The 23,786-nt window shown below is 43.8% G+C and overlaps 1 protein-coding gene and 1 long non-coding RNA gene across 3 annotated transcripts in view; one reads left to right on the top strand and one right to left on the bottom strand.

Moving 5' to 3' along the window:
• Positions 1-23,786, bottom strand: part of LOC141759878 (uncharacterized) — a 213,177-nt gene that overhangs the window by 124,852 nt on the left and 64,539 nt on the right. The gene's annotated exons all lie outside the window — the stretch shown is intronic.
• lyrm4b (LYR motif containing 4) overlaps positions 1-23,786 on the top strand; it is a 38,243-nt gene that overhangs the window by 10,090 nt on the left and 4,367 nt on the right. Inside the window, exons 2-3 of one of the 2 annotated variants that reach the window (XM_074622336.1) lie at positions 1,744-1,864; positions 5,980-10,102. In XM_074622336.1, coding sequence (XP_074478437.1) covers positions 1,744-1,864; positions 5,980-6,012 — 154 coding nt within the window. In that variant the 3' untranslated portion in view covers positions 6,013-10,102. Of the gene's footprint in view, positions 1-1,743; positions 1,865-5,979; positions 10,103-23,786 lie in introns of those variants that run through there. The other variant, XM_074622335.1, reaches the window with a different exon arrangement.

Genomic DNA, 23,786 nt, shown 5'->3' with positions numbered 1-23,786 from the left:
GTCCTGCCGACCTCCGACCACAGAGCTCCTTCATCTGTCGGCTTTCTGCAGGCCTCCAGCTGACTGTCTGAACTTTAGTGGGACGTACGTCTGCTTGTTACTGTGGAGGGCAATACCTGCCAAAATCAGAAATATATGAATACATAAATAACTTGATAAATAAATAAATGTCATTAAATGCAGCAAAAATAATATTAAAAATAAATATAGCCATTAATCAATTGATAAAATGTGACATAAATTGATAGGTCTATTTTATTTAATTTAATTTAATTTAATTTAATTTAATTTCTCAATTTATATATATTTGTATTAATAGCCTTATTTATTTAGTCCTCTGTTTAATTTTCTTATTTATTTATTTATTTATGTATTTATTTTTATTTATTTTAAAATTAATTAATTTATTGTTGCATTTCTTTTTTATTTATTTATCAATTTATAAATATGGAGGACAGAACCTGCCAAAATCAGAAATATAAATACATAAATAAATGACTCAATAAATCAATAAATATGTCATTAAATACAGTACAAATTATATTAAAAATAAATATAGCCATTGATTAATTGATAAAATGTGACATAGATTGATATTTCTGTTTTAATTTGCTTCTTTCTTTATTTTTCTATTAATCCCCTTATTTCTTTACTCTTGTTTTTAATCTTCACTTTTATTTATGTATTTATTTTTATGATTTTATTTATTTATTGTTGCATTTATTTTTCATTTATTTAACAATTTATATATATGGAGGTCAGAACCTGCCAAAATCAAAAATAAATGAATGAATAAATAAATAAATAGATATGTCATTAAATGCAGAAAAATAATATTAAAAATAAATATAGCCATTAATTAATTGATAAAATGTGACATAAATTGATATTTATTTTATTTTATTTCTTTTTTTTAAATTTGCTTCTTTATTTATTTATCTTTGTATTAATTACGTTATTTATTTACGTGTTTGTTTAAATTTCCCTTTTATTTATTCATTCATTTATTTTTATTAATTTCTAAATTAATTAATTTATTGTTGCATTTATTTATTTATTTATCTATCAATTTATAGATATGGAGGACGGAACCTGCCAAAATAAATGAATAAATAGCAGGAAGTCGGATTTCACAGACCGAGAGATGTCGAAGGATTTGGCAATAATTCAGATTTAAAGCCAAAGCTATAAGGAAACCATAACGTTCATGAGGCGATCGCCGCCTGCAGGATGGAGGGGCCACAGCCAAAACTTTCTCACCGTCACATCCCGAGCCTCCGTCGGTCCAAAATGGCGGAAGCATAGCTCTGCTGCTGGACGCTGACGTTGCGATGGAACGAACAATCGACTTTCACTTCTGATCAATGTACGTTGTTTGCCTCTGGTGTCCTCGCCGGACCCGGTGGACGTGTAGCGCTGGATTTAACATTACAGACATGACCACTGACGGTCCAGACAGATCCTGGGTTTGGACCGGGTCTTTGCTGATCCATTAGCGGTTGTTGTTGTTTGTGTTCTCGTCTCCGCTGCACTAATCTCCTCTCTAATGTTCCTCACCTCTGATGTAGTTCAGGTTTCTGTGTTTGGTCTGTTGGTGGTTGTTTGTTTCTGGAAACCCCTCGGAGGGTTGTTGTGTCTCCACTGTACATATTTGTTGTTTTTATTGTCGTCTTTTCTTCGCCGCCCGCCCCGGCGCTGTTTGTTTTCCTCGCTGTAAACGGCCTGAATGTGTGTTTACTGCAGGACCTATGCACTGCGGCGGGTGCGTGATGCCTTCAGGGCCAACAGGACAGTGGAGGATCCAAAAGCTGTGGAGAGACTGATAGTGGAGGGACGGCAGACACTGGCACTGATACAGAGACAGGTGAGACACACGCACACACACACACACACACACTCAGGTTAACCAGGTTGACTAGTATGTAGATGAACACCTGTTTACTGACTGACCACCTGTCTCACACACTCCCTCATTACCGTGGCAACTACGGGCTAATCACCTCACTGTTGGTCACTTTGTTCCCATAATGCATCAGCAGCCTCTCAGCCAATCCCAACAGGGGATTAACCACACACACACACACACACACACACACACACACACACACACTGCTGTCCATCACATCTCTCCCTGCATTCATATTTTTACATGTTACTGGACAAACAGTCTGACTGACAGATTCAGTGTAAAGTTTAATGATCAGATTTACATCCTGCTCTCAGGAGACGGTCACAGCTGTAATATTCATTCATGCAGCACATTTCTACGAGAAGAGACGAATGAGTATGAGCCCATGAAACAGGAAACTGTGAGTGGATCCAAAAAGAAACCAAACATGAGTAGATAAGATAGAAAGGGATCGTGATGCTGGAGCTGGATGAGGATCACCAACGTGTTTACAGTCGATCCTCTCTGAGGGGAACATGAACGACGAACCACAGTTCATCACCATCCAGCTGACAGCTGTGACACGTTTCAGTCTGAACCACAGTGGTGGATCAACACGCCAACGCCAGCGTCCTTAAAGCCCCCGTCGTAGATACGAGGAGCTCTAGAATGACGTAACCGTGTCAGTGTTTCCCAAAGTCCAAGATGATGTCCCCAAACGTCTTGTTTGTCCACAACTCAAAGATATTTAGTTTACTGTTAGTTTAGTTATTAATCGTTATTAATAATTGTATGATTGTCCATAGTTAATCGCAATTAATCGCACATTTTTTATCTGTTCTAAATGAACCTTAAAGGGAAATTAGTCCAGTATTTAATCCTCTTATCAACATGGGAGTGGACAAATATGCTGCTTTATGCAAATATATGTATATATTTATTATTGTAAATCAATTAACAACACAAAACAATGACAGATATTGATCCAGAAACCCTCACAGGTACTGCATTTAGCATAAAACTGCATGTGATTATCATAAAGTGGGCATGTCTGTAAAGGGGAGACTCGTGGGTACCCATAGAACACATCTGGAGGTCAGAGGTCAAGGGACCCCTTTGAAGATGGACATGACAGTTTGGAGCGTTATTTAACCTCCTTCACTACAAGCTAGTCTGACCTGGTTGGTACCGATGGATTCATCAGGTTTTATAGTTTACTATGATACCAGGATCTTCACAAAACTGAGCCGCTACAACCTAAAAGTCACAAGTTGCGTTAATGTGTTAAAGAACTGAGTGGCGTTCAAACATGACATCTACTTTGAGTTTAAACGGGTGAGTTCTATAAAGATTCAGCCCTCTATAGTTGTCATGAACAGGGATATGAGCTATAGAGACCAGGCTCTTTATCTCTGGTGTGTTTTAACATGGAGGTCTACGGGGATCGACTCGCATTTGGAGCCTCAAGTGGTCATTTGTGGAACTGCAGGTTTTGGCACTGATGTGTTTTTATGTCCCGTGTGAGCACCAATAGACTGAGGCAGTGATGGATACAGCATCATCGTTGATGAGTGTCGGTTTGCTTGATGAGGTTTGGATGTGTTGAGCTGCAGAATATCGTTTTCTACACGTCAACGGTGTTTATGTGTAGACGGACCGGCTCGGGAGGTTTACAGTGTTTTCTGTTTGTTTGACTTGAGTTGTCTCCTCTGCATCTCGCCCACACTGACTCATGGATTAAATGCATCAGAGGAGGAGTATGCACCTTGTTACAACCCTGCTGCAATACTACAGGCTTCTGGAAAAATCCATATCACACACACACGCACACATTTTACACGCTGGGGATGAGGCTGCTCGTGGCGTCAGGTTTCCTCCCCCGTGTGCAGATCCATACTGTGTGTTATATGAGAGGAGGACGGGGGGGGGTAGAGATGCACTTTAAGTGAAACATTAAGCTTCAAATGACACTGAAGAATAAATAAAACCACTTAAAGAAGCCAGATGTTCACAGAGACGCACTGGAAATGGACATTGGACCGGTTTAGGTCCTTCTCAAAAAGGATGTTTACTTCTTATAGCTGCTGAACTTACCTGAGAGCTAAAAAACAGATTCACAGAGGTATCGCCATCAGGAAACGTTATGGTATGGAGGTAACGTTATGGTATGGAGGAAACGTTATGGTATGGAGGTAACGTTATGGTATGGAGGTAACGTTATGGTATGGTGGTAACGTTATGGTATGGCGGTAACGTTATGGTATGGAGGTAACGTTATGGTATGGAGGTAACGTTATGGTATGGAGGTAACGTTATGGTATGGTGGTAACGTTATGGTATGGAGGTAACGTTATGGTATGGAGGTAACGTTATGGTATGGAGGTAACGTTATGGTATGGTGGTAACGTTATGGTATGGCGGTAACGTTATGGTATGGAGGTAACGTTATGGTATGGAGGTAACGTTATGGTATGGAGGTAACGTTATGGTATGGTGGTAACGTTATGGTATAGAGGTAACGTTATGGTATGGTGGTAACGTTATGGTATGGAGGTAACGTTATGGTATGGTGGTAACGTTATGGTACGGAGGTAACGTTATGGTATGGAGGTAACGTTATGGTATGGTGGTAACGTTATGGTACGGAGGTAACGTTATGGTATGGTGGTAACGTTATGGTACGGAGGTAACGTTATGGTATGGAGGTAACGTTATGGTATGGTGGTAACGTTATGGTATAGAGGTAACGTTATGGTATGGAGGTAACGTTATGGTATGGAGGTAACGTTATGGTATGGTGGTAACGTTATGGTATAGAGGTAACGTTATGGTATGGTGGTAACGTTATGGTATGGAGGTAACGTTATGGTATGGTGGTAACGTTATGGTACGGAGGTAACGTTATGGTATGGAGGTAACGTTATGGTATGGTGGTAACGTTATGGTACGGAGGTAACGTTATGGTATGGTGGTAACGTTATGGTACGGAGGTAACGTTATGGTATGGAGGTAACGTTATGGTATGGTGGTAACGTTATGGTATAGAGGTAACGTTATGGTATGGAGGTAACGTTATGGTATGGTGGTAACGTTATGGTATGGAGGTAACGTTATGGTATGGAGGTAACGTTATGGTATGGTGGTAACGTTATGGTATGGAGGTAACGTTATGGTATGGTGGTAACGTTATGGTACGGAGGTAACGTTATGGTATGGTGGTAACGTTATGGTATGGAGGTAACGTTATGGTATGGTGGTCCCTAGAAGAGTATGATTCAGCGTATTCCCATCTCTGTTTACTCTGCAGTCAGTCAGCGTGGAAATCTACTTCTTACAAGCGTAAGAATTAATTTTTATCCCCCCCAAAAAAGCAGATAAATGAGATATAAGAGGACTGTTCTGTCTATTCTCATCTTTTTAAATTTAGTTTGCATGTCGCAGCGTCATCAACTATGTGTGCTTAAAAAGTTTGTTCTCAACTGTGTGTGTGTGTTTAAGTGGATATTTGTGTGTGTGCCTTTGTAAGTTAGTTAGGGAGTAAAGATGATGGATTGCAGCTGCAGAGCCGCCTCTGTTTGGTAGAAGAGAAACTAAACCAGCGTGTTGTGTTTAATGAGAGGGAGAGTTTAAGACTGTGAGGGGGAAGAAGAAGAAGAAGAAGAAGAAGAAGAAGAAAAGACTCACTGAAGGAAAAATGTACAAAAATGTCTGAGGTTTTGAATGATTGATAAATGCCTCCTCAGAGTGTGTCCCACTTCAGCTGCTTTTACCCTCCACACACACACACACACACACACACACACACACACACGCAGGGATGATAAAGTGAAGCCATAACATCATTAACGAGTCCTACAAACAGTGTCTCTATAAGTGTGTGAGCGGCCTCTGAAGAGACATTTCTCACCGATTACTGCTGCTAAATGTCACCGCAATGTCACACAGCCTTCGGCCATTTAGGCTCAATTGAGATCAAATGCCACATCGGGGCGGTGAGTTATTCCTGCCAGGTCCAGGTTCGTGGGGGGGGTACAGAGTTCAGTAAACACACAGAGGATTTACCTGCCAGGTACGTTTCTTTTCACCTGCAGGTTATTCCTACCTACCGAATACCAGGAGACTGAAGCCTCTCACATCTGAAGACAACGTGTCGTCTGAAGTCTCCGAGCTTTTAGACCCAGACTATATTCATGTATTTGAGGAAACCTTTCTAAAAGCTCTGTGGCTGTATTGTTATCAATATAACTTTTTAATAATCCATTGCTCCTAATAAAGTCCCCAAAATGTTGCACACTGGCTCTTTGACGTTGACAACGCTGATGTCTGGATTTAATGAAGTGGAGGTTTGGGATGAGGATCAGTACCTCTAAATCTGAGGCCGTGGTTCTCAGCAGGAAACCGATGGATTGCCTACTCCGGGTAGGGAATGAGTTCTTACCCCAAGTGAAGGAGTTCAAGTACCTCGGGGTCTTGTTGGCGAGTGAGGGGATGATGGAACGTGAGATTGGTCGGAGAATCGGAGCAGCGGGGGGGCGGTATTGCATTCGCTTTACCGCACCGTTGTGACGAAAAGAGAGCTGAGCCGGAAGGCAAAGCTCTCGATCTACCGGTCAGTCTTCGTTCCTCCTCTCACCTATGGTCATGAGGGTTGGGTCGTGACCCAAAGAATTAGATCGCGGGTACAAGCGGCTGAAATGTGTTTCCCCAGGAGGGTGGCTGGCGTCTCCCTTAGAGATAGGGTAAGAAGCTCAGTCATCCGTGAGGGACTCGGAGTAGAGCCGCTGCTCCTTTGCGTCGAAAGGAGCCAGTTGAGGTGGTTCGGGCATCTAGTACGGATGCCTCCCTGGACGCCTCCCTTGGGAGGTGTTCCACTGGCCTGGGAACGCCTCGGGATCCCCCAGTCAGAGCTGGTTAATGTGACCCGGGAAAGGGAAGTTTGGGGTCCCCTGCTGGAGCTGTTGCCCCCCCGACCCGAGCCTGGATAAGCGGTTGAAGATGGATGGATGGATGGATGGATGGAGGTTTTTGATTTATCCGCTATAAAGACTCTAAACTCTCTGACCGGACAATTAAACCACAAAAGAGCTGAAAGGAATGAATCCTTCCGTTCAGCTGAGACTCCCTTCAGATCAGAACACCGAGCTCACGTTGGGAGTTAATTTACAGAAGACACTCGTCTAATACAGACAAAAAGAAGATCACCAGCTTTAATAAACAGAGAATTAAATCCCTGCAGTCTCTCTGTAGACATTCAGACGAGAACACCGTTTAAATCTGCACACGTTTGTTGTAGTTTTTCTCTTTTTGTCAGTTAATAATCAGAGAAATGCTTCATTTGATTTCATGCTGAGCAGCAGGGTGCTTAAAAGAACATCTCCATTGCTGAATAAATAAGGTTTTATGGTAAACAGCTTGAGCTTTACACACTTACACACACACACACACACACACACACACACACACACACACACAGAGTGATATCTGTTAACACTGTGTGTTGGCTTCTCCTCTAAAGGTTAACCTTATTACCTGAATCACCTGTAGCTTTAGACCAAACATGAATAAGTGTTTCTACTTTACTCTCAGGATATTATTGTCTCAAGCTCCTTGTTTGGTTGTTAAACTAGTTTTTCGTCCAGGATGAAAAATGTTTCCTGCAGACACATAATCACTGAAACTGGATTATTCCTGCGGCGGAGTTTCCCAGCAGTGGAACAGCTCTCTCTGTCGGCCTTAATGAAGCTGTGTTTGATGGTCTCAGTGTGTGTGGAAGGTTATTATCAAGCTTGCAGGAGGCCACACATTGTTTTGTTGTTCAGGTAATGGCAGAATGCTGCTGATGAATGATGGTATTGATCCTGTTGATGACAAGACGGAAAAGTCACTGTTCCATCGTACAGCAAAAGAAGTCAACGTTCATTTGTCATGTAACTTCTGTACTTCACTGACAACACTTCTTTTGTTTTTCTAAACCAAACCACCATCTTTTCCTAAATCTAACCAGGTCGTTTTTGTCACGGAACTTCCGTACTTAAATTATGCCATATCCGGTTTGGCGTAACTTAACCGCGATCTTTTCCTAACTCTTTTCCTAAGTGGTTTCTTTTCCTAAACCTAACCAAGTCGATCTTTTCCTAAACCTAACCAAGTACTTTTGTTGCCTAAACCTAATGAAGTTGTTTCCTGTGAAGACGGGGGTTTATTTTGAAAAGACTGGAGCTGAAATTCACGCTGGTCATTTGTTGGAAAACGGGAATAACTTTTGGTAAGATATCCTACGATCAGTTGTATGAGACTACGTCGTTTATGGACGTTTTAGTGGATGGACATCAGAGATAATGATATCCATGGATAGTGTCTCCTTTTCCAGTTTGAGTTATGACTCGGAGAAGGACAGTAAGGGGTTTTTGAGTACCTCGGTTGCCTCCGTGAGCTGCTCCCTTTCAGCTCACACAGTATCTGTTGTACATCTTTCCCTCGCTGCCGCCCCACGACCATTTTAGCTTCACATAGATCTGGGAATTCCAGGGAACGCTCCCACTCAGGGGACAATTACAAATGATCATTTATTGATAATATATTTTAGCTCACAGTCGTCAGGTTTGGCAAAAAATGTAATAGCTTGCATCAGAGCAACTCTGAAGCATCCCGGTGGACGAGGACCGGTTTCTGAGAGTTTAAGATGTTACAGTGATGTCATACCGCCTTAAATAACTGCAAATCTGACCAAACCACAAACCAGTAACGCGTTTACTGACGCAGGAGGTCGACTGTGAAACCAGCTTCCTTTCTGACGCTGCAGCTCAGTTTTGGGGGAAACCAGAGATTTTGGGAAAGCCTGAACCAGAAAGGAGCAGGACTGAAAAGTAGGGCAACACTCTCCTCCTCCTCCTCCTCCTCCTCTTCACCTCGCTCTTACCCTTCCCCTCATTCCTCCCCACTTCTGTTATCCTCTCCCCTGCTCTTCCTCCATCGTTCGATCTGTTAAAATCCCCCCAGCCTTCCTCCCTCCATCCCTCAGAAATCCCACGCCTTTATTGCTGCTTCCACACCTCACGGTTGCCGGTAGCTTCAGCGAGCTTCAGTCACGCTCACACACACACACTCGTACTGTAAATGACTCCATACTGCCGAACAGAAAAACAGGAGGGAGCTGTTCAGGTGGATAAAAGCAGACAGCTTTTTTACTCCCCGTCCTCTTCCTCCTCTTTCTCTGCCTCATAAAACATTATACGGCGGCAGCAGGGGAAGCTCAACATCTGACTCAGGTATAAAACCATAAGCCGAAAAGACATCTTAACTATAGCTGGAACCAGTCGGGGTTGGTATTAGCTGCTTATATTGGCTTAACTCGGATATAGCAGTAAAATTGCATCATATAAATGATTTATAGGATGCATGTTAAGTATATTTTATGTATATTCATGCAGTCTGATACAACAGTCCTGCAGTAAAAACCTACTTTCATCACGGTGATAACGTTCGCTTTTTGTTTCGTAGGTGTTTATTCAACTTTATGGTCAATTTGGAGGCTGCAGTTCTCGTATCTGTGTAAACAGTTTTCTTAATGTCACACAGACAACAGTTGTTTGCATACTAAGCAGAACAGCAACTCAGATAGATACTGGTGTGATCGCTATAAACTCATCATAGTTTTCATCGCAAGAGTCCAAAGAACAAAATACACACTTCATTGTTCATTTTATGTTAACCTTAGTTTAATAAATTGTTTGGTTTTATATATAACCTTGCGTGAATTCCCTTTTTGTCACATTCCCTGAGCCAGTTTGTGACAAATGGGGGGCTCATCCGGGATTCCAAACCATTTGGTAAGGTTAAATCTCGCCTTAATGTGACAAAGAAAGCTTTATGTTTGACCAATCTGGTTTGTGACCCTTGTGGTTTGTTGTTGCTAAATTGAGGTTTGTAATGGAAAATTGTATGTAATGATGTCTCTTTATGCAACAGTGAAAAGTTACTGCCTGTGTGCTCTTTGTCTCATGTAGTGGGAAAGTACTGAGTGTTGACTTTTACTGGGACACTGAGTTAAACAACTCCTTATCTGTGCCAAACAACTCCTTTTCTCACAGTCCCTGTTGTAGATTTCTATATAGTCACATTGTAATAATCTCCTGCAGTGCACTCTTCTGCAGACTTTGTGTGACTCTGTATAACCAGTGCCTCTTCTTGCAAGAATAAAATACAACAAAGACATTTCATCTCTTCGAGATCCTTATTTCAACGTTCATTAGGACTCATCTCGGAATATTAATTGAATTTCCATTACAGGTTAAGCACATTTTAGGAGTACAGATTTAAGTGCCTCTGGTATTTAGCATTGTGACTGAGATTTTTGGGAGTATATCGCAAGTTTTTTTTGTTCTGTTCTGGCTGGTTAACTGTGGTTACTTTTGTGGAGTTTGTTTTTGGTGGATGTTGGAAGAGAGCAGTATTTGGCCCCAAGTTGTGAAGTTGACAGCAAATGTGCTGTCGTTGAGAAAAATCCATAAAACTTCTGTACCATCAGAAGGATGATAAAATAAAAATGCTAAAATGGGTCACCAAATATACTTAGGCGGCCCACCCAAGTAAAGTCTGTGTGAGAAACACTGATTATGTTTCTAATCTTTGTATATAATCTATACTTTTTACCCTTTTTCTCAAATATGAGTTGATTTCGGCGACCACAATAAGGGACGAATGAAAAGCTAAAATCCAGAATATCTGTTGAGCTGCAGGAGAAAAGAAGTGGAGTCTGTAACGTCAGATCTTTTTTTCCTCTCTCATCTCTTTTGGTACTCCCATCGTCGTCAGCCCCACAAACTCTGAGTATTGAAGTGTGAGTATTGATTTCTGACTTTTGAAGTCCTCAAAAATTCAAACTACCACCCTGGGCTTCCCTCAGAAGCTGCCAACATGCAGAGCTGCCCATCGCACCTTTAACATACAGCACCTTAAGAAAATCAAGTTGTTGGGGGTCAAAAAAGCAAAACAGACATATGAATCCTCTCTCCGAGTCATTGCTGGCATTGAACTATTATTGTTTTTATTAATGTGGTTGTATTTGTGAGGATGGAATCACCTGTGGTTCGTTGGTATTGACTCATAACTTGTGAGAATGGTGTTTTTTGAAAGTGGATATTTGAGGGTTTTTTAGATGTAAAAGTTTGATCTAATTTCACTGTTACAGTGCCACCATAGATCACTTATAGCCTCTGATTAGAAGGATAATAAATCAGAAACGTGTACCTCGTATCTACTCCTGATAGAGATAGACGATCCTCTTAAAGGCTTAGGATTTAGTCCATTTATTGTCATATTGTTTTGGTTTTTGGTGTCCAAAGTTTGGAATCTTCCCTTGTTGTTCTTCCTATCAAGACTCGATTACACCAACTTATAAAATTGTTATTATTAAAGACGGTTTTGGATCAGAATCAATTCATTTCAATAAAGCATGGGACATGTTTACTGTCAAATTAATTTAAAAATATTCACATCACACCTTAGATATTTAGACGAGGCTCAGCGACTTCAACTGGGTCCAAGAGTAGAATAATACTATAGTTATAAGGACAAATCTGCTGAGAGACATGAAAAACAGAAACTAGGGCTGTATATCGATTAAAACATTTAATCGCAATCTGTTCTAAATGAACCTTAAAGGGAGATTAGTCCAGTATTTAATCCTCTTATCAACATGGGAGTGGACAAATATGCTGCTTTATGCAAATGTATGTTTATATTTATTATTGTAAATCAATTAACAACACAAATCAATGACAGATATTGATCCAGAAACCCTCACAGGTACTGCATTTAGCATACAACAATATTGTGATTGTTGGTGTTTTGAACTTATATAGCTATATATTTAGTATCATACATATTCCATAAAGTGCTGTAATGAGATTTAAGTGGATCCATAATTTAAAACACTCTATGGTTTTATTTTTCGGTACTTTCTTTTGTTTGTTAGTTTTTCTTCTATTCTTAGAAGTCTGGGTCTGATGCAATGATGACACACACACACACACACACACACTGCATGATGCAATTCATTGACTGAAGAGGGCAATGTGATGTAAGGACAACGGTTAAAAAACAAGAGGAAGGAGGAGGAGGAGGAAGCTGTGGAGGTGGGAGAGAGAGGGAGGTGAAGAATCAGTAGCAGTAAAATGCCACGTCGGGCTCGTAAATCTAGCAACTCATTTGTCCAATCGGAATTAAATGCGTCGTTTTTTTGCCGTAATATTCAGTAAAAATATGAGATTAATGCATTCTGCCGCCGTCCCTGATGACGCTACATTGTGAACCACAAATCTGTGTTGAAATCTGTAGGATGAGGGCTGGTTAACGTTAGCTGTTAGCAGCCAGTGGGCAGCACAGTCCAGCTTGGCAAAATAACGGAGCTAACAGCTAGCGTTAACGGAGGTTCCGTTGAGTTACATTATGATGCTTTCAAGTTCTGTTCAGTAAAAATGACTATTGGGTGAAGGTAAATGGAGTGCTCCAGGGAAAACTTATTTTTAGGCCAAACAGGAAGTTAGCATCGCACTGGTTCTCTCCACTAAAAGCCAATGGGATTGTTCGTTCGTGACAAGCTAGTATGACATGGTTGGTACCAATGTATTCCTTAGTTTTTCTAGTTTCATATGATACCAGTATCTTCACTGTAGCTTGACAATTCAGCCCGCAACAACCTCTGAAAGACAGAATAGCATTCGGGCTCGCCGGCGGGGTGTTGTGGGGTTTTAAAACAAGTCCATGAATAAGAAGGCCATGCCAGTTTCTCCTCGACAAAATTTAGCGCAAGTTTGGAGCGTTATTTAGCCTCCTTTGCTACAAGCTAGTATGACATGGTTGGTACCGATGGATTCATCAGGTTTTATAGTTTCATATGATACCAGTATCTTCACAAAACTGAGTCCGCTACAACCTAAAAAGCACAAGTTGCATTAAGGCGTTGTTTTCACGTTAACTTTGACAGCCCTAGTTTTAGTCAACAAAGAAACGAGGTCACTTGTGTCGGCCTACACCCACACCTCTATTGGTGTGAAGTGGACTGTCATTCATGGCCTGGTACTGAAGGACTCTCATCTACTCCCTTTATGAGTCACTCTGTCTGTAGTTCACATTTATTTTTCTTCTCTACTCTCCCGAAATATGTCCTCCCTCCGTGTTCTCTCCTCTTCAGCAGATTGCCAACCGGTCCATCGATTCTCTCCTCTCTAAAATCACTGCCTCTCATTCTCCTCAGCCCGGCTGTATTGATGTGCGTTCAAGTGTTTTTCTGTGTTTCCCCTCGTCCTCTTCCTCCTCTGCAGTGCTGCGATGTAGTTAATGAGAGAAGCCCAGTGTGTTGACAGTCTGAACAGGCAGCTGAAGCCTCAGACACATGAAGAGGGAGATTCCCGGTGGTTGCTGCCCCTCTGACTGAGTGACGAGAGTGTTGAGGGTCTTAGTTTGACGACATCGGTGGTGTCATGATGATGAGGAGAGGGATGAGACTGTAGCGTTGTCTTTAAACTAAAGGTTTTACATCAGAGGCTGGAACGACAGAAATCTGGCGGTCTGCGTGGAAAAAAGTCTCTTTCTGTTGGAGTTTCTTGGTTGGGGAGAAATTTGCACGTCGTAGCAGCAGCAGCACACGAACAAACCCAACCCGTTCTCAATCCCAACTCGCCAAATACCGCCGTCTGGTCAGCGCCCCGACGCACGGAGGAACCTTTTTAGCAACTGTATGTGACGAACCGGGCTTTCAACTAACTCCAATATAAACCCCCCTCAGCGTTATTAGACGGTCGGAGCAGTGACGTAGTTTTAATAGCGCGAGAGTCCGTTCAGGGAGGGACCGATGGTGGACGGGTCAAACAATCACAAGACTTTCAACCAGGAGATTGGTGTTCGTGTCCCGTGTGAAACTAAAAGTAACGTTGACTTATTTTGTCACGTGAGTCATTTAGCGTCGCTAGTCACGAGTCGTTCGTATCGTCAGCGCTGTAAGTCACATGAGTCACTAGTCATGTGAGTCGTTAGTATCGTCAATCCCGTGAGTCACGAGTCGTTAGTATCGTCAATCCCGTGAGTCACTAGTCACGTGACTCGTTGCGTATCGTCAGTCGCGTGACTCGTTGCGTATTGTCAGTCGCGTGACTCGTTGCGTATTGTCAGTCGCGTGACTCGTTGCGTATTGTCAGTCGCGTGACTCGTTGCGTATGGTCAGTCGCGTGACTCGTTGCGTATCGTCAGTCCCGTGACTCGTTGCGTATCGTCAGTCGTGTGACTCGTTGAGTATCGTCAGTCACATGAGTCGCTACACAGTGAAGTTAACGTCAACCACGACCGTTTCCTAACCCTAACTGAGTGGTTGTGTTGCCTAAAAATAACATATATATATATATATCAGGAAAAAAGGAGACGTGAGGAGAACGAGGAGAACGAGGAGAGAACAATGGAAGCGTAACAGCACTGGCAATTTATAACCAGCTATCCTCCTCATTTCCTCCTCCTCTTCTTCCTTTTCATCTCCCTCCTCCTCGCTGTCTGTCGGTGCGACAGACTGAAACGGGAGATCACAGCGAGGGAACTCCACACACACACACACTGCGAGCACAGTTTGCCTTCATCTCTTCTGGCGCTCTAATTAGTGTGTGCTCAGACTGGAAAAAATTAAGGTTAAAAATTGCAGATTTACAAAGAAACTCCTCATTACTGTTGTACCGATAGTGTGTGTGGGTGTGTGTGTGTGTGTGGGTGTGTGGGTGTGTGGGTGTGTGTGTTTCCTGTCCATTTCCATGTGGGCGTGGCTTTGACTTCACAGCGTTATCACATTTAATAACTCTATAACCGGCCCGTGATTGGTCGAGGCCGGGTCTTGAGCGCTGACGTCTAATTGGTCGGGAGGCGTGCCGAGGCTTTTTTTGAGTCATTGTGGCCAATTAACCAGACAGGAGACGGGCCAAACGAGCTCGTTAAGGCCAGGGGCCGGGGGGACTCCAGGAAAGGAGATTTCCAAGGTGACACACACACACACACACACACACACACACACACACATACATTAACAGTAACAGAAAGAGGGTTGTGTAAACGAAGACGTCCCATTGGTCCCTTTTTGAAGAAGTCTGGCGCTCACGCACACACAGCAGGGAGAGCAGAGGGAGGCTCCTATCACAGCGTGTGTGTGTGTGTGTGTGTGTGTGTGTGTGTGTGTGTGTGTTTGGCCTTCAAAGGTCAAAACAGCCGTAGTATCAGTTTCAGATTGAAGTGTGTCCTCGTGTCGGTGTCGTCTCAGACAGGATCACTTCTTAGTGATGGAGAAGATTGATTTAACCTTTTAAAGGCACAGTGGCGAAGAGGTGCTGCAAATATATTTTGAAGGAAACATAATGCCACCCCTAATCTGCACCGTTAATACTCCACCCTAATCTGCACCGTTAATACTCCACCATGCTCTGCACCGTTAATACTCCACCATGCTCTGCACCGTTAATACTCCACCATGCTCTGCACCGTTAATACTCCACCATGCTCTGCACCGTTAATACTCCACCATGCTCTGCACCGTTAATACTCCACCCTAATCTGCACCGTTAATACTCCACCCTAATCTGCACCGTTAATACTCCACCATGCTCTGCACCGTTAATACTCCACCATGCTCTGCACCGTTAATACTCCACCATGCTCTGCACCGTTAATACTCCACCCTAATCTGTACCGTTAATACTCCACCATGCTCTGCACCGTTAATACTCCACCATGCTCCGCACCGTTAATACTCCACCCTGCTCCGCACCGTTAATACTCCACCCTGCTATGCACCGCTAATACTCCACCCTGCTATGCACCGCTAATACTCCACCCTGCTATGCACCGCTAATACTCCACCCTGCTATGCACCGCTAATACTCCACCCTGCTATGCACCGTTAATACTCCACCCTGCTATGCACCGTTAATACTCCTCCACCCTGCTGCGCACCGTTAATACTCCACCATGCTCCGCACCGTTAATACTCCACCCTGCTATGCACCGTTAATACTCCACCCTGCTCTGCACCGTTAATACTCCACCCTGCTCTGCACCGTTAATACTCCACCCTGCTCTGCACCGTTAATACTCCACCCTGCTATGCACCGTTAATACTCCACCCTGCTCTGCACCGTTAATACTCCACCCTGCTCTGCACCGTTAATACTCCACCCTGCTCTGCACCGTTAATACTCCACCCTGCTCCGCACCGTTAATACTCCACCCTGCTCCGCACCGTTAATACTCCACCCTGCTCCGCACCGTTAATACTCCACCCTGCTCTGCACCGTTAATACTCCACCCTGCTATGCACCGTTAATACTCCACCCTGCTATGCACCGTTAATACTCCACCCTGCTCCCACCACCGTTAATACTCCACCCTGCTCCGCACCGTTAATACTCCACCCTGCTCTGCACCGTTAATACTCCACCCTGCTCTGCACCGTTAATACTCCACCCTGCTATGCACCGTTAATACTCCACCCTGCTCCCACCACCGTTAATACTCCACCCTGCTCCGCACCGTTAATACTCCACCCTGCTATGCACCGTTAATACTCCACCCTGCTATGCACCGTTAATACTCCACCCTGCTCCGCACCGTTAATACTCCACCCTGCTATGCACCGTTAATACTCCACCCTGCTCCGCACCGTTAATACTCCACCCTGCTATGCACCGTTAATACTCCACCCTGCTCCGCACCGTTAATACTCCACCCTGCTCCGCACCGTTAATACTCCACCCTGCTATGCACCGTTAATACTCCACCCTGCTCCGCACCGTTAATACTCCACCCTGCTATGCACCGTTAATACTCCACCCTGCTATGCACCGTTAATACTCCACCCTGCTCCGCACCGTTAATACTCCACCCTGCTATGCACCGTTAATACTCCACCCTGCTCCGCACCGTTAATACTCCACCCTGCTATGCACCGTTAATACTCCACCCTGCTCCGCACCGTTAATACTCCACCCTGCTATGCACCGTTAATACTCCACCCTGCTCCCACCACCGTTAATACTCCACCATGCTCACATTCACGGATAGCTAGAGGACGTAGAAGAAGAGAGGAAAGAAATAAAAAGAGAGGATTTGACGGTGCAGTCTGGCACTCAGCAGGTAAGCAGAGGACAAATTAAGGGAGGCAGGGAGGGACAAACGAGGGAGATGAGGGGGGTTAAGGGGAAGAATCAGAACGGAGCGATTTAATTGGATGGATTAGCATGAAACGAAGCAGCAGGATGTGTGCGACGCAGAGACGCCGTCCTTCAAAACACTGTCCCATCTTGCCAAACTGTCCTTGAGCGAGACAGTGAATGTGTCTGACCCGCGGCGATCCGTGATGTCGTACAGCAGATTAAAGATGTTCTGTGTATAAATTTGAGCATCAATAAACCATCAGAGCAACACAAAGGCTTCAGAGGCCTCCACCGCAAACAGAGATAAACAGTCTGAGTTTCTGCTGACTTCCCCCTGCGTCTGCCAGAGCTGCATCCAAGTTTTTGTGGGCCAAGTCCATCAAACAAGTCGGAGTCCACTGTCGAGTCCATCGGGTCACTTCAGAGTCAAGTATTGTCGAGATTAGTCCAAGTTTCAAGTCAGCCAAGACAGGTTCAAGTCTAATACCTTGTCAAAGCTTATCTGAAGTCTTATAAAAGCAAGTTTGAAGTCAAATCCTAAGTCAATCGAGACAAGTTCAAGTTACGTATAAAGTCAATTGAGACAAGTCATGACAACTTAAGTCCAAGTCAATTCTCAAGTCAGTCTAGTCAAGACAAAGTCGCAAGTAAAGAAATTCTCGTTAATCGAGTCAAAACAAAGTTAAGTCTCTCGTTAATTGTATCATGACAAATGTAAGTCTCATATCGAGTCAAGTCTCTAGTTGATCGAGTGCCATAGAGCTTATTTTCGGCAATAATCCAAAACCCAATGGAACAGTCCCGTTGACTTCTAGTAGAGGGAACCAGGGCGATGATCACTTCCTGTTAGTGGAGGGAACCAGGGCGATGATCACTTCCTGTTAGTGGAGGGAACCAGGGCGATGATCACTTCCTGTTAGTGGAGGGAACCAGAGAGATGATCACTTCCTGTTAGTGGAGGAAACCAGAGAGATGATCACTTCCTGTTAGTGGAGGGAACCAGAGAGATGATCACTTCCTGTTAGTGGAGGAAACCAGAGAGATGATCACTTCCTGTTAGTGGAGGGAACCAGGGCGATGATCACTTCCTGTTAGTGGAGGGAACCAGGGTGATGATCACTTCCTGTTAGTGGAGGAACCAGGGTGATGATCACTTCCTGTTAGTGGAGGAACCAGGGTGATGATCACTTCCTGTTAGTGGAGGGAACCAAAGAGATGATCACTTCCTGTTAGTGGAGGGAACCAGAGAGATGATCACTTCCTGTTAGTGGAGGGAACCAGGGTGATGATCACTTCCTGTTAGTGGAGGAACCAGGGTGATGATCACTTCCTGTTAGTGGAGGGAACCAGGGTGATGATCACTTCCTGTTAGTGGAGGAACCAGGGTGATGATCACTTCCTGTTAGTGGAGGGAACCAAAGAGATGATCACTTCCTGTTAGTGGAGGGAACCAGAGAGATGATCACTTCCTGTTAGTGGAGGAAACCAGAGAGATGATCACTTCCTGTTAGTGGAGGGAACCAGGGTGATGATCACTTCCTGTTAGTGGAGGAACCAGGGTGATGATCACTTCCTGTTAGTGGAGGGAACCAGAGAGATGATCACTTCATACGTCATCCCTGCAGCGCTCTATAGCCGAGTCGAGGCATCAGTTGTTCTGCTGTGGCTCAACAACAGCTGACTGTGTGCTCGGTATGCCAGAGCCCTAAAACACAACGCTGTGTGAGGAGCGTATAGCTCAGCCAATCTTCCCTGGAGAAATAAAAAGGTTTTAAAAGAGAAGACTTAAACAGAGTAAATATTTTTTTTTGTTTTGTGCTTCAGGCGACTGAGTTTTGAAAACTGATAAACCTCCTTAAAGGGCCCAGCAAGAGACTAAAGAGAGAGAGAGAGAGAGATGAAAGGTGTGAAGTTTATTCCTTGAAAAGTTTCACCTCGGTGGAAGACTCTTTGGTTAATTGTGTGGGTTTCTCTGATCTGCTTCGCCCTTCTGTTCAGCCACTGTTGTGACAGTGTGGGTTCACCCGGCACCGACGATGCTGCTGAGGTTTACATCATCATTTCACACACAGATGAACTCTAAAGTCTTTCTCACTTTTCATCTTCTCACTTTGTTATTTTTGGCTGGACGGTTGCTACAGAAACACTTCACCTGGCGGTGTGTGTGTGTGTGTGTTTTATTTCTTTATCTCATCTGACATTTGAAAGTAAACTCACTGAACCAACGTTTGTCACGGCTTGGTCTTAACGTTTTGATCTATCTGTCCGTCAGGATGGAAATGTTGTGACTTTTGTGATGTCATTGAGTGTTATTGAGTAGTTTTCTACGGGGCTGCCGCCTCTAACGCCAGGATCAGACTACCGGATGTTTCTAACGGTTACGATGGTCACGATGTCAGATTAGACGATTGAGAGTCATAAATTCTTGTTGCGACACGTGACGGACTACACGTCGGACCCCTGTTCCGAAATTGTGTGTTTGAAACAAGCCGTTATGATTTCTGTCCATTTGTGATGTCACAAATAAACAATATTTACACCATTACAAGGTTTTAAACGTAAACATTCTAAATGTGTCCCAGTTTATTTCCTGTTGCTGTGGATGTAAATAACATCAGCTGACAGGAAGTACACATGGACCCACACTGTTGCCTAGCAACGCAATTCCGTTGCAATTCCATTGAAATGCACTAAAACGGAGCGTTTCAGTCAGAGGGTGAATACAGACATATTCAGGCCGACAGTACGAGGAAAATCAAGTTTTTTTCTAGTCATTAGAGCATGTAGACATGTTCTAGTAGAAACACAGAATACAAGAAGCTGAACATGAGCACGATGTGGGACCTTTGGCCCGAGTGCATCCTGAAGGAAAGAATATTTTCTTTCAAATAAGCCTCCTGGTGCCAACTAAGCATAATAATAAAGCAAAACTCAACAGTATTTTGCTATTTGCAACACTTTGTTGTTCCGGATTACTCATCTAAAGTGTCCTAATTCAGTCACTGTGGGCGTCGTGTGTTCACATCTCAGCCAAACGGTATTTAAGTGCCACGAGATGGCAGTCGCTGTATCTGAAGGCTCCATCCCGACTGAAACAGAACTATGAATTTAAATGATTTGCAGCAACCTAAAGAGGTGGATGATGAGAGGAGGTGGGTCGTTGTGTGTCCCCCCCATGCGGACTGAACGGTGGAGTCGGTCTTCAGACGGTTGGATGTGTTGGTGCTTCCTGCTGCTCTGCTTTCATCTCCTGACAAACCCTGGAACGGTGTAGCGTTCTCCTTCTGCTCGGTTTATTATCTACCTGAGCACCTCTCATCCTCCGTCTCCATCCTCCTCTCTCTCTCTCTCCCTCTCTCCTACACTCATTTCAGTTTGACAGCATCCTGCCGTCTTTTCATCTTTCCTCTCCCCCCTTCTCTCATTTTCTTTGTGTGAGCCGCTCTGCTGGCCACCTCCAGGTTTCCCTCCGTCGCTTCATCTCTTTCCTCCCACTTTCAACGGCTCTTTAACTTCCATTTTCTCTGTCTCCTGCTGTTCGGGGCAGCGTTTCTTTTTTAACTATACACCACTCTGGATGGTTTTCACTAAAATTAGCAGCTACTTCCTCAGTTTTCCCCTCCTCCGCCCACAGTGTGAGGATAGAGTACAACATCCTCATTACTGTTGCTTATGTTCTTACCAACATTACCGCCCCGCTAGCGCTGTTAAGCTGCCATCTATTCTCTTTAAAGGTAAAATAGACCTCAGATACCCCACATCTTCCTCTACGGTTATAGTCTTCTGCATCTTCCAGCCTTCCAGTAAGCGTTTAAACAATTAGTTAATCAAAGTAAGAGATCCAGATCCACCTGAGGACGGTTCTCATTGGACTAAACGATGAGCTACAACCGGTGTTACAGGGTCCTCTCTGTCCTGAAAGGGTCTTCTTTGGCGTACCTGTCTCTCAATACAAACCTGTCAATAGAAAACAACTTACCAACCAAAACCAAGTCTCCTGGTTAAAAGTCCTGTGTTTGTTGGACCCATCCACCCGCCCATTATAAGTGGCACGCAAAAATCAACAAAGGCGTACTTATTGCACGCTAAACGCCTTTCGTATTATCGTGGCATTTATACACCTTTTCCTGCGAACGGGCTGTCGGGGTGGCTCTATAACTAAGATTAAATCCTGATGGGCAAAGTTGGCACCTTAGTAGCCTCTGCCATCAGTGTATGAATGTGTGTGTGAATGGGTGAATACTGACATGTAGTGTAAAGCGCTTTGAGTGGTCGGAAGACTAGAAAAGCGCTATATAAGTCCAAGTCCATTTACCATAACTCTATAACAGATGAGGAGGTCTTGTTGATAACTGTAAATAGTCTCAACCATAACATACTGTACATTCATGTTATCAGAAAATAAACACCTTTTAGTGTCGACATCATGATGACGTGGTCGATTTGTGTCTCTTTGTGGTTGTTTTGTGACTCGTGGTCGTTTCGAGTCTCCATGTGTCTCCATGTGGTCGTTTTGCGGCCGTTTTGTGTCCCTTCATGGCTGTGTTGTGTCTCCTCGTTGTTGTTTTGTGGCTGTTTTGCGGTCGTTTTGTGTCTCTTCGTATTTGTTTTATGTCTCTTCGTAGTCGTTTTGTATCTCTTCGTATACGTTTTGTGTCTCTTCGTAGTCGTTTTGCGTCTCTTCGTAGTCGTTTTGTGTCTTTTCGTGTCTCCTCGTGGTTGTTTTGTGGCTGTTTTGAGGTTGTTTTGTGTCTCTTTGTAGTCGTTTTGTATCTCTACTTATACTTCCTGTATATGTGTGTGGTAACGTTTTGACTTGAAGATCTAACTGGTATTAAAACCTTGTCAGTTCCGCGTTAGGTTCGGTGTAGAGAGCATGGCGGTACCGCAGTGATGCTGTCAGAACAGCTGTAATGTTTCAGATGTTCAGTCTCGTGTCATGATTGGACCGAGTGCAGCGGTCTCATGATAATCTCCCACCTCCTGCCTGGTGGGAGTTAGACTGAAGGTCAGTCAGTCACGACTCAGCGGGGAGAGGAGAGAGAGCTGCTCCTACTCCTCCTGTGTGAGTGGGTGATGGGATGATATATGAAGGAGGCTAAGTTTAGCTTTCCATTATAACGCTGATCACTGTGATTGTCTTTATGTAGGAGAGAACTCCCATGAGGCTTCGACAGCGCGCCAAGTGTAATTGCATATGTGGCTTTTGAATCCTGACCAAAAACTAATAGTTCTATCTCTTGTTGATGTGATGCTGTAGAGTACAGTATCTCAGGACAGGAAGAGGAAAGGTCAGGCTAGCTGTGAGAGGAGGTCTGGCTCTCAGTCAGTGATCCAGGGGTTGGACGGGGTTGATTGTGGTCTTCATGCGTCTCTTTGTGGTTGTTTTGTGTGTCTTTTTGGTCTTCATGCGTCTCTTTGTGGTTGTTTTGTGTGTCTTTGTGGTCTTCATGTGTCTCTTTGTGGTTGTTTTGTGTGTCTTTTTGGTCTTCATGCGTCTCTTTGTGGTTGTTTTGTGTGTCTTTTTGGTCTTCATGCGTCTCTTTGTGGTTGTTTTGTGTGTCTTTGTGGTCTTCATGCGTCTCTTTGTGGTTGTTTTGTGTGTCTTTGTGGTCTTCATGTGTCTCTTTGTGGTTGTTTTGTGTGTCTTTGTGGTATTCATGCGTCTCTTTGTAGTTGTTTTGTGTCTCTTTGTGGTTGTTTTGCGTCTCTTTGTGGTTGTTTTGCGTCTCTTTGTGGTTGTTTTGCGTCTCTTTGTGGTTGTTTTGCGTCTCTTTGTGGTTGTTTTGCGTCTCTATGTGGTAGTTTTTGTGTCTCTTTGTGGTTGTTTTGCGTCTCTTTGTGGTTGTTTTGCGTCTCTATGTGGTAGTTTTTGTGTCTCTTTGTGGTTGTTTTGCGTCTCTTTGTGGTTGTTTTGCGTCTCTATGTGGTAGTTTTTGTGTCTCTTTGTGGTTGTTTTGCGTCTCTATGTGGTAGTTTTTGTGTCTCTTTGTGGTTGTTTTGCGTCTCTATGTGGTAGTTTTTGTGTCTCTTTGTGGTTGTTTTGCGTCTCTATGTGGTAGTTTTTGTGTCTCTTTGTGGTTGTTTTGCATCCTTTTGTGGTATTTTTATTAACTAGTTTCCATCAGTCACTTCATACAGGGGTTCTGCTCCAGAGGTTCTGGTCCTGGGGTTCAGGTCCAGGGGTCCCGGGACCTGTACCCTGTAGACCGGTTCAGTCATCCATTCATGGTACTAACAGTCCAACTACCTACTGTATCACCTTGTGACTCTGGTAGGGGGGGGGGGCATAGAGGGACACGCTGGTAGAGAAAGCAAACAACCACATTAATGTCCCAGCATGCTTTGCCTCCATTAGACGCTGACCTGCTGTGTTTTGTCTTAATTGGGTTATTTTAGATCCATGGTTTAATAATCCAAATGATATATTACCGGCTCATATTTAGAGCTCTTCTTTTATTATCAACGGAAGTTAAACTAAGTGAAGACGGACAGAGAGGAGACGGATGAGAGGAGACGGACCACCGCAGAGATAAAGACAGGAAGAGAAAGAAATCTAAAGAGATATAAAACAAGCTGATGGAGAGAGAGAGAGAGAGAGATGGAGAGGAGAGAGAGAGAGAGAGAGATGGAGAGAGAGAGAGAGAGATATGGAGAGAGAGAGAGAGAGAGAGAGATGGAGAGGGAGTCCATCCCTTTGTTAGGAGCCACAGCCG

The sequence above is a fragment of the Sebastes fasciatus genome, chromosome 21 (genome assembly GCF_043250625.1).
Source record: "Sebastes fasciatus isolate fSebFas1 chromosome 21, fSebFas1.pri, whole genome shotgun sequence".
Lineage (NCBI taxonomy): Eukaryota > Metazoa > Chordata > Actinopteri > Perciformes > Sebastidae > Sebastes > Sebastes fasciatus.
The sequence above is the reverse complement of the archived record's forward strand: the minus strand, read 5'-3'. Positions and strand labels throughout refer to the sequence as shown.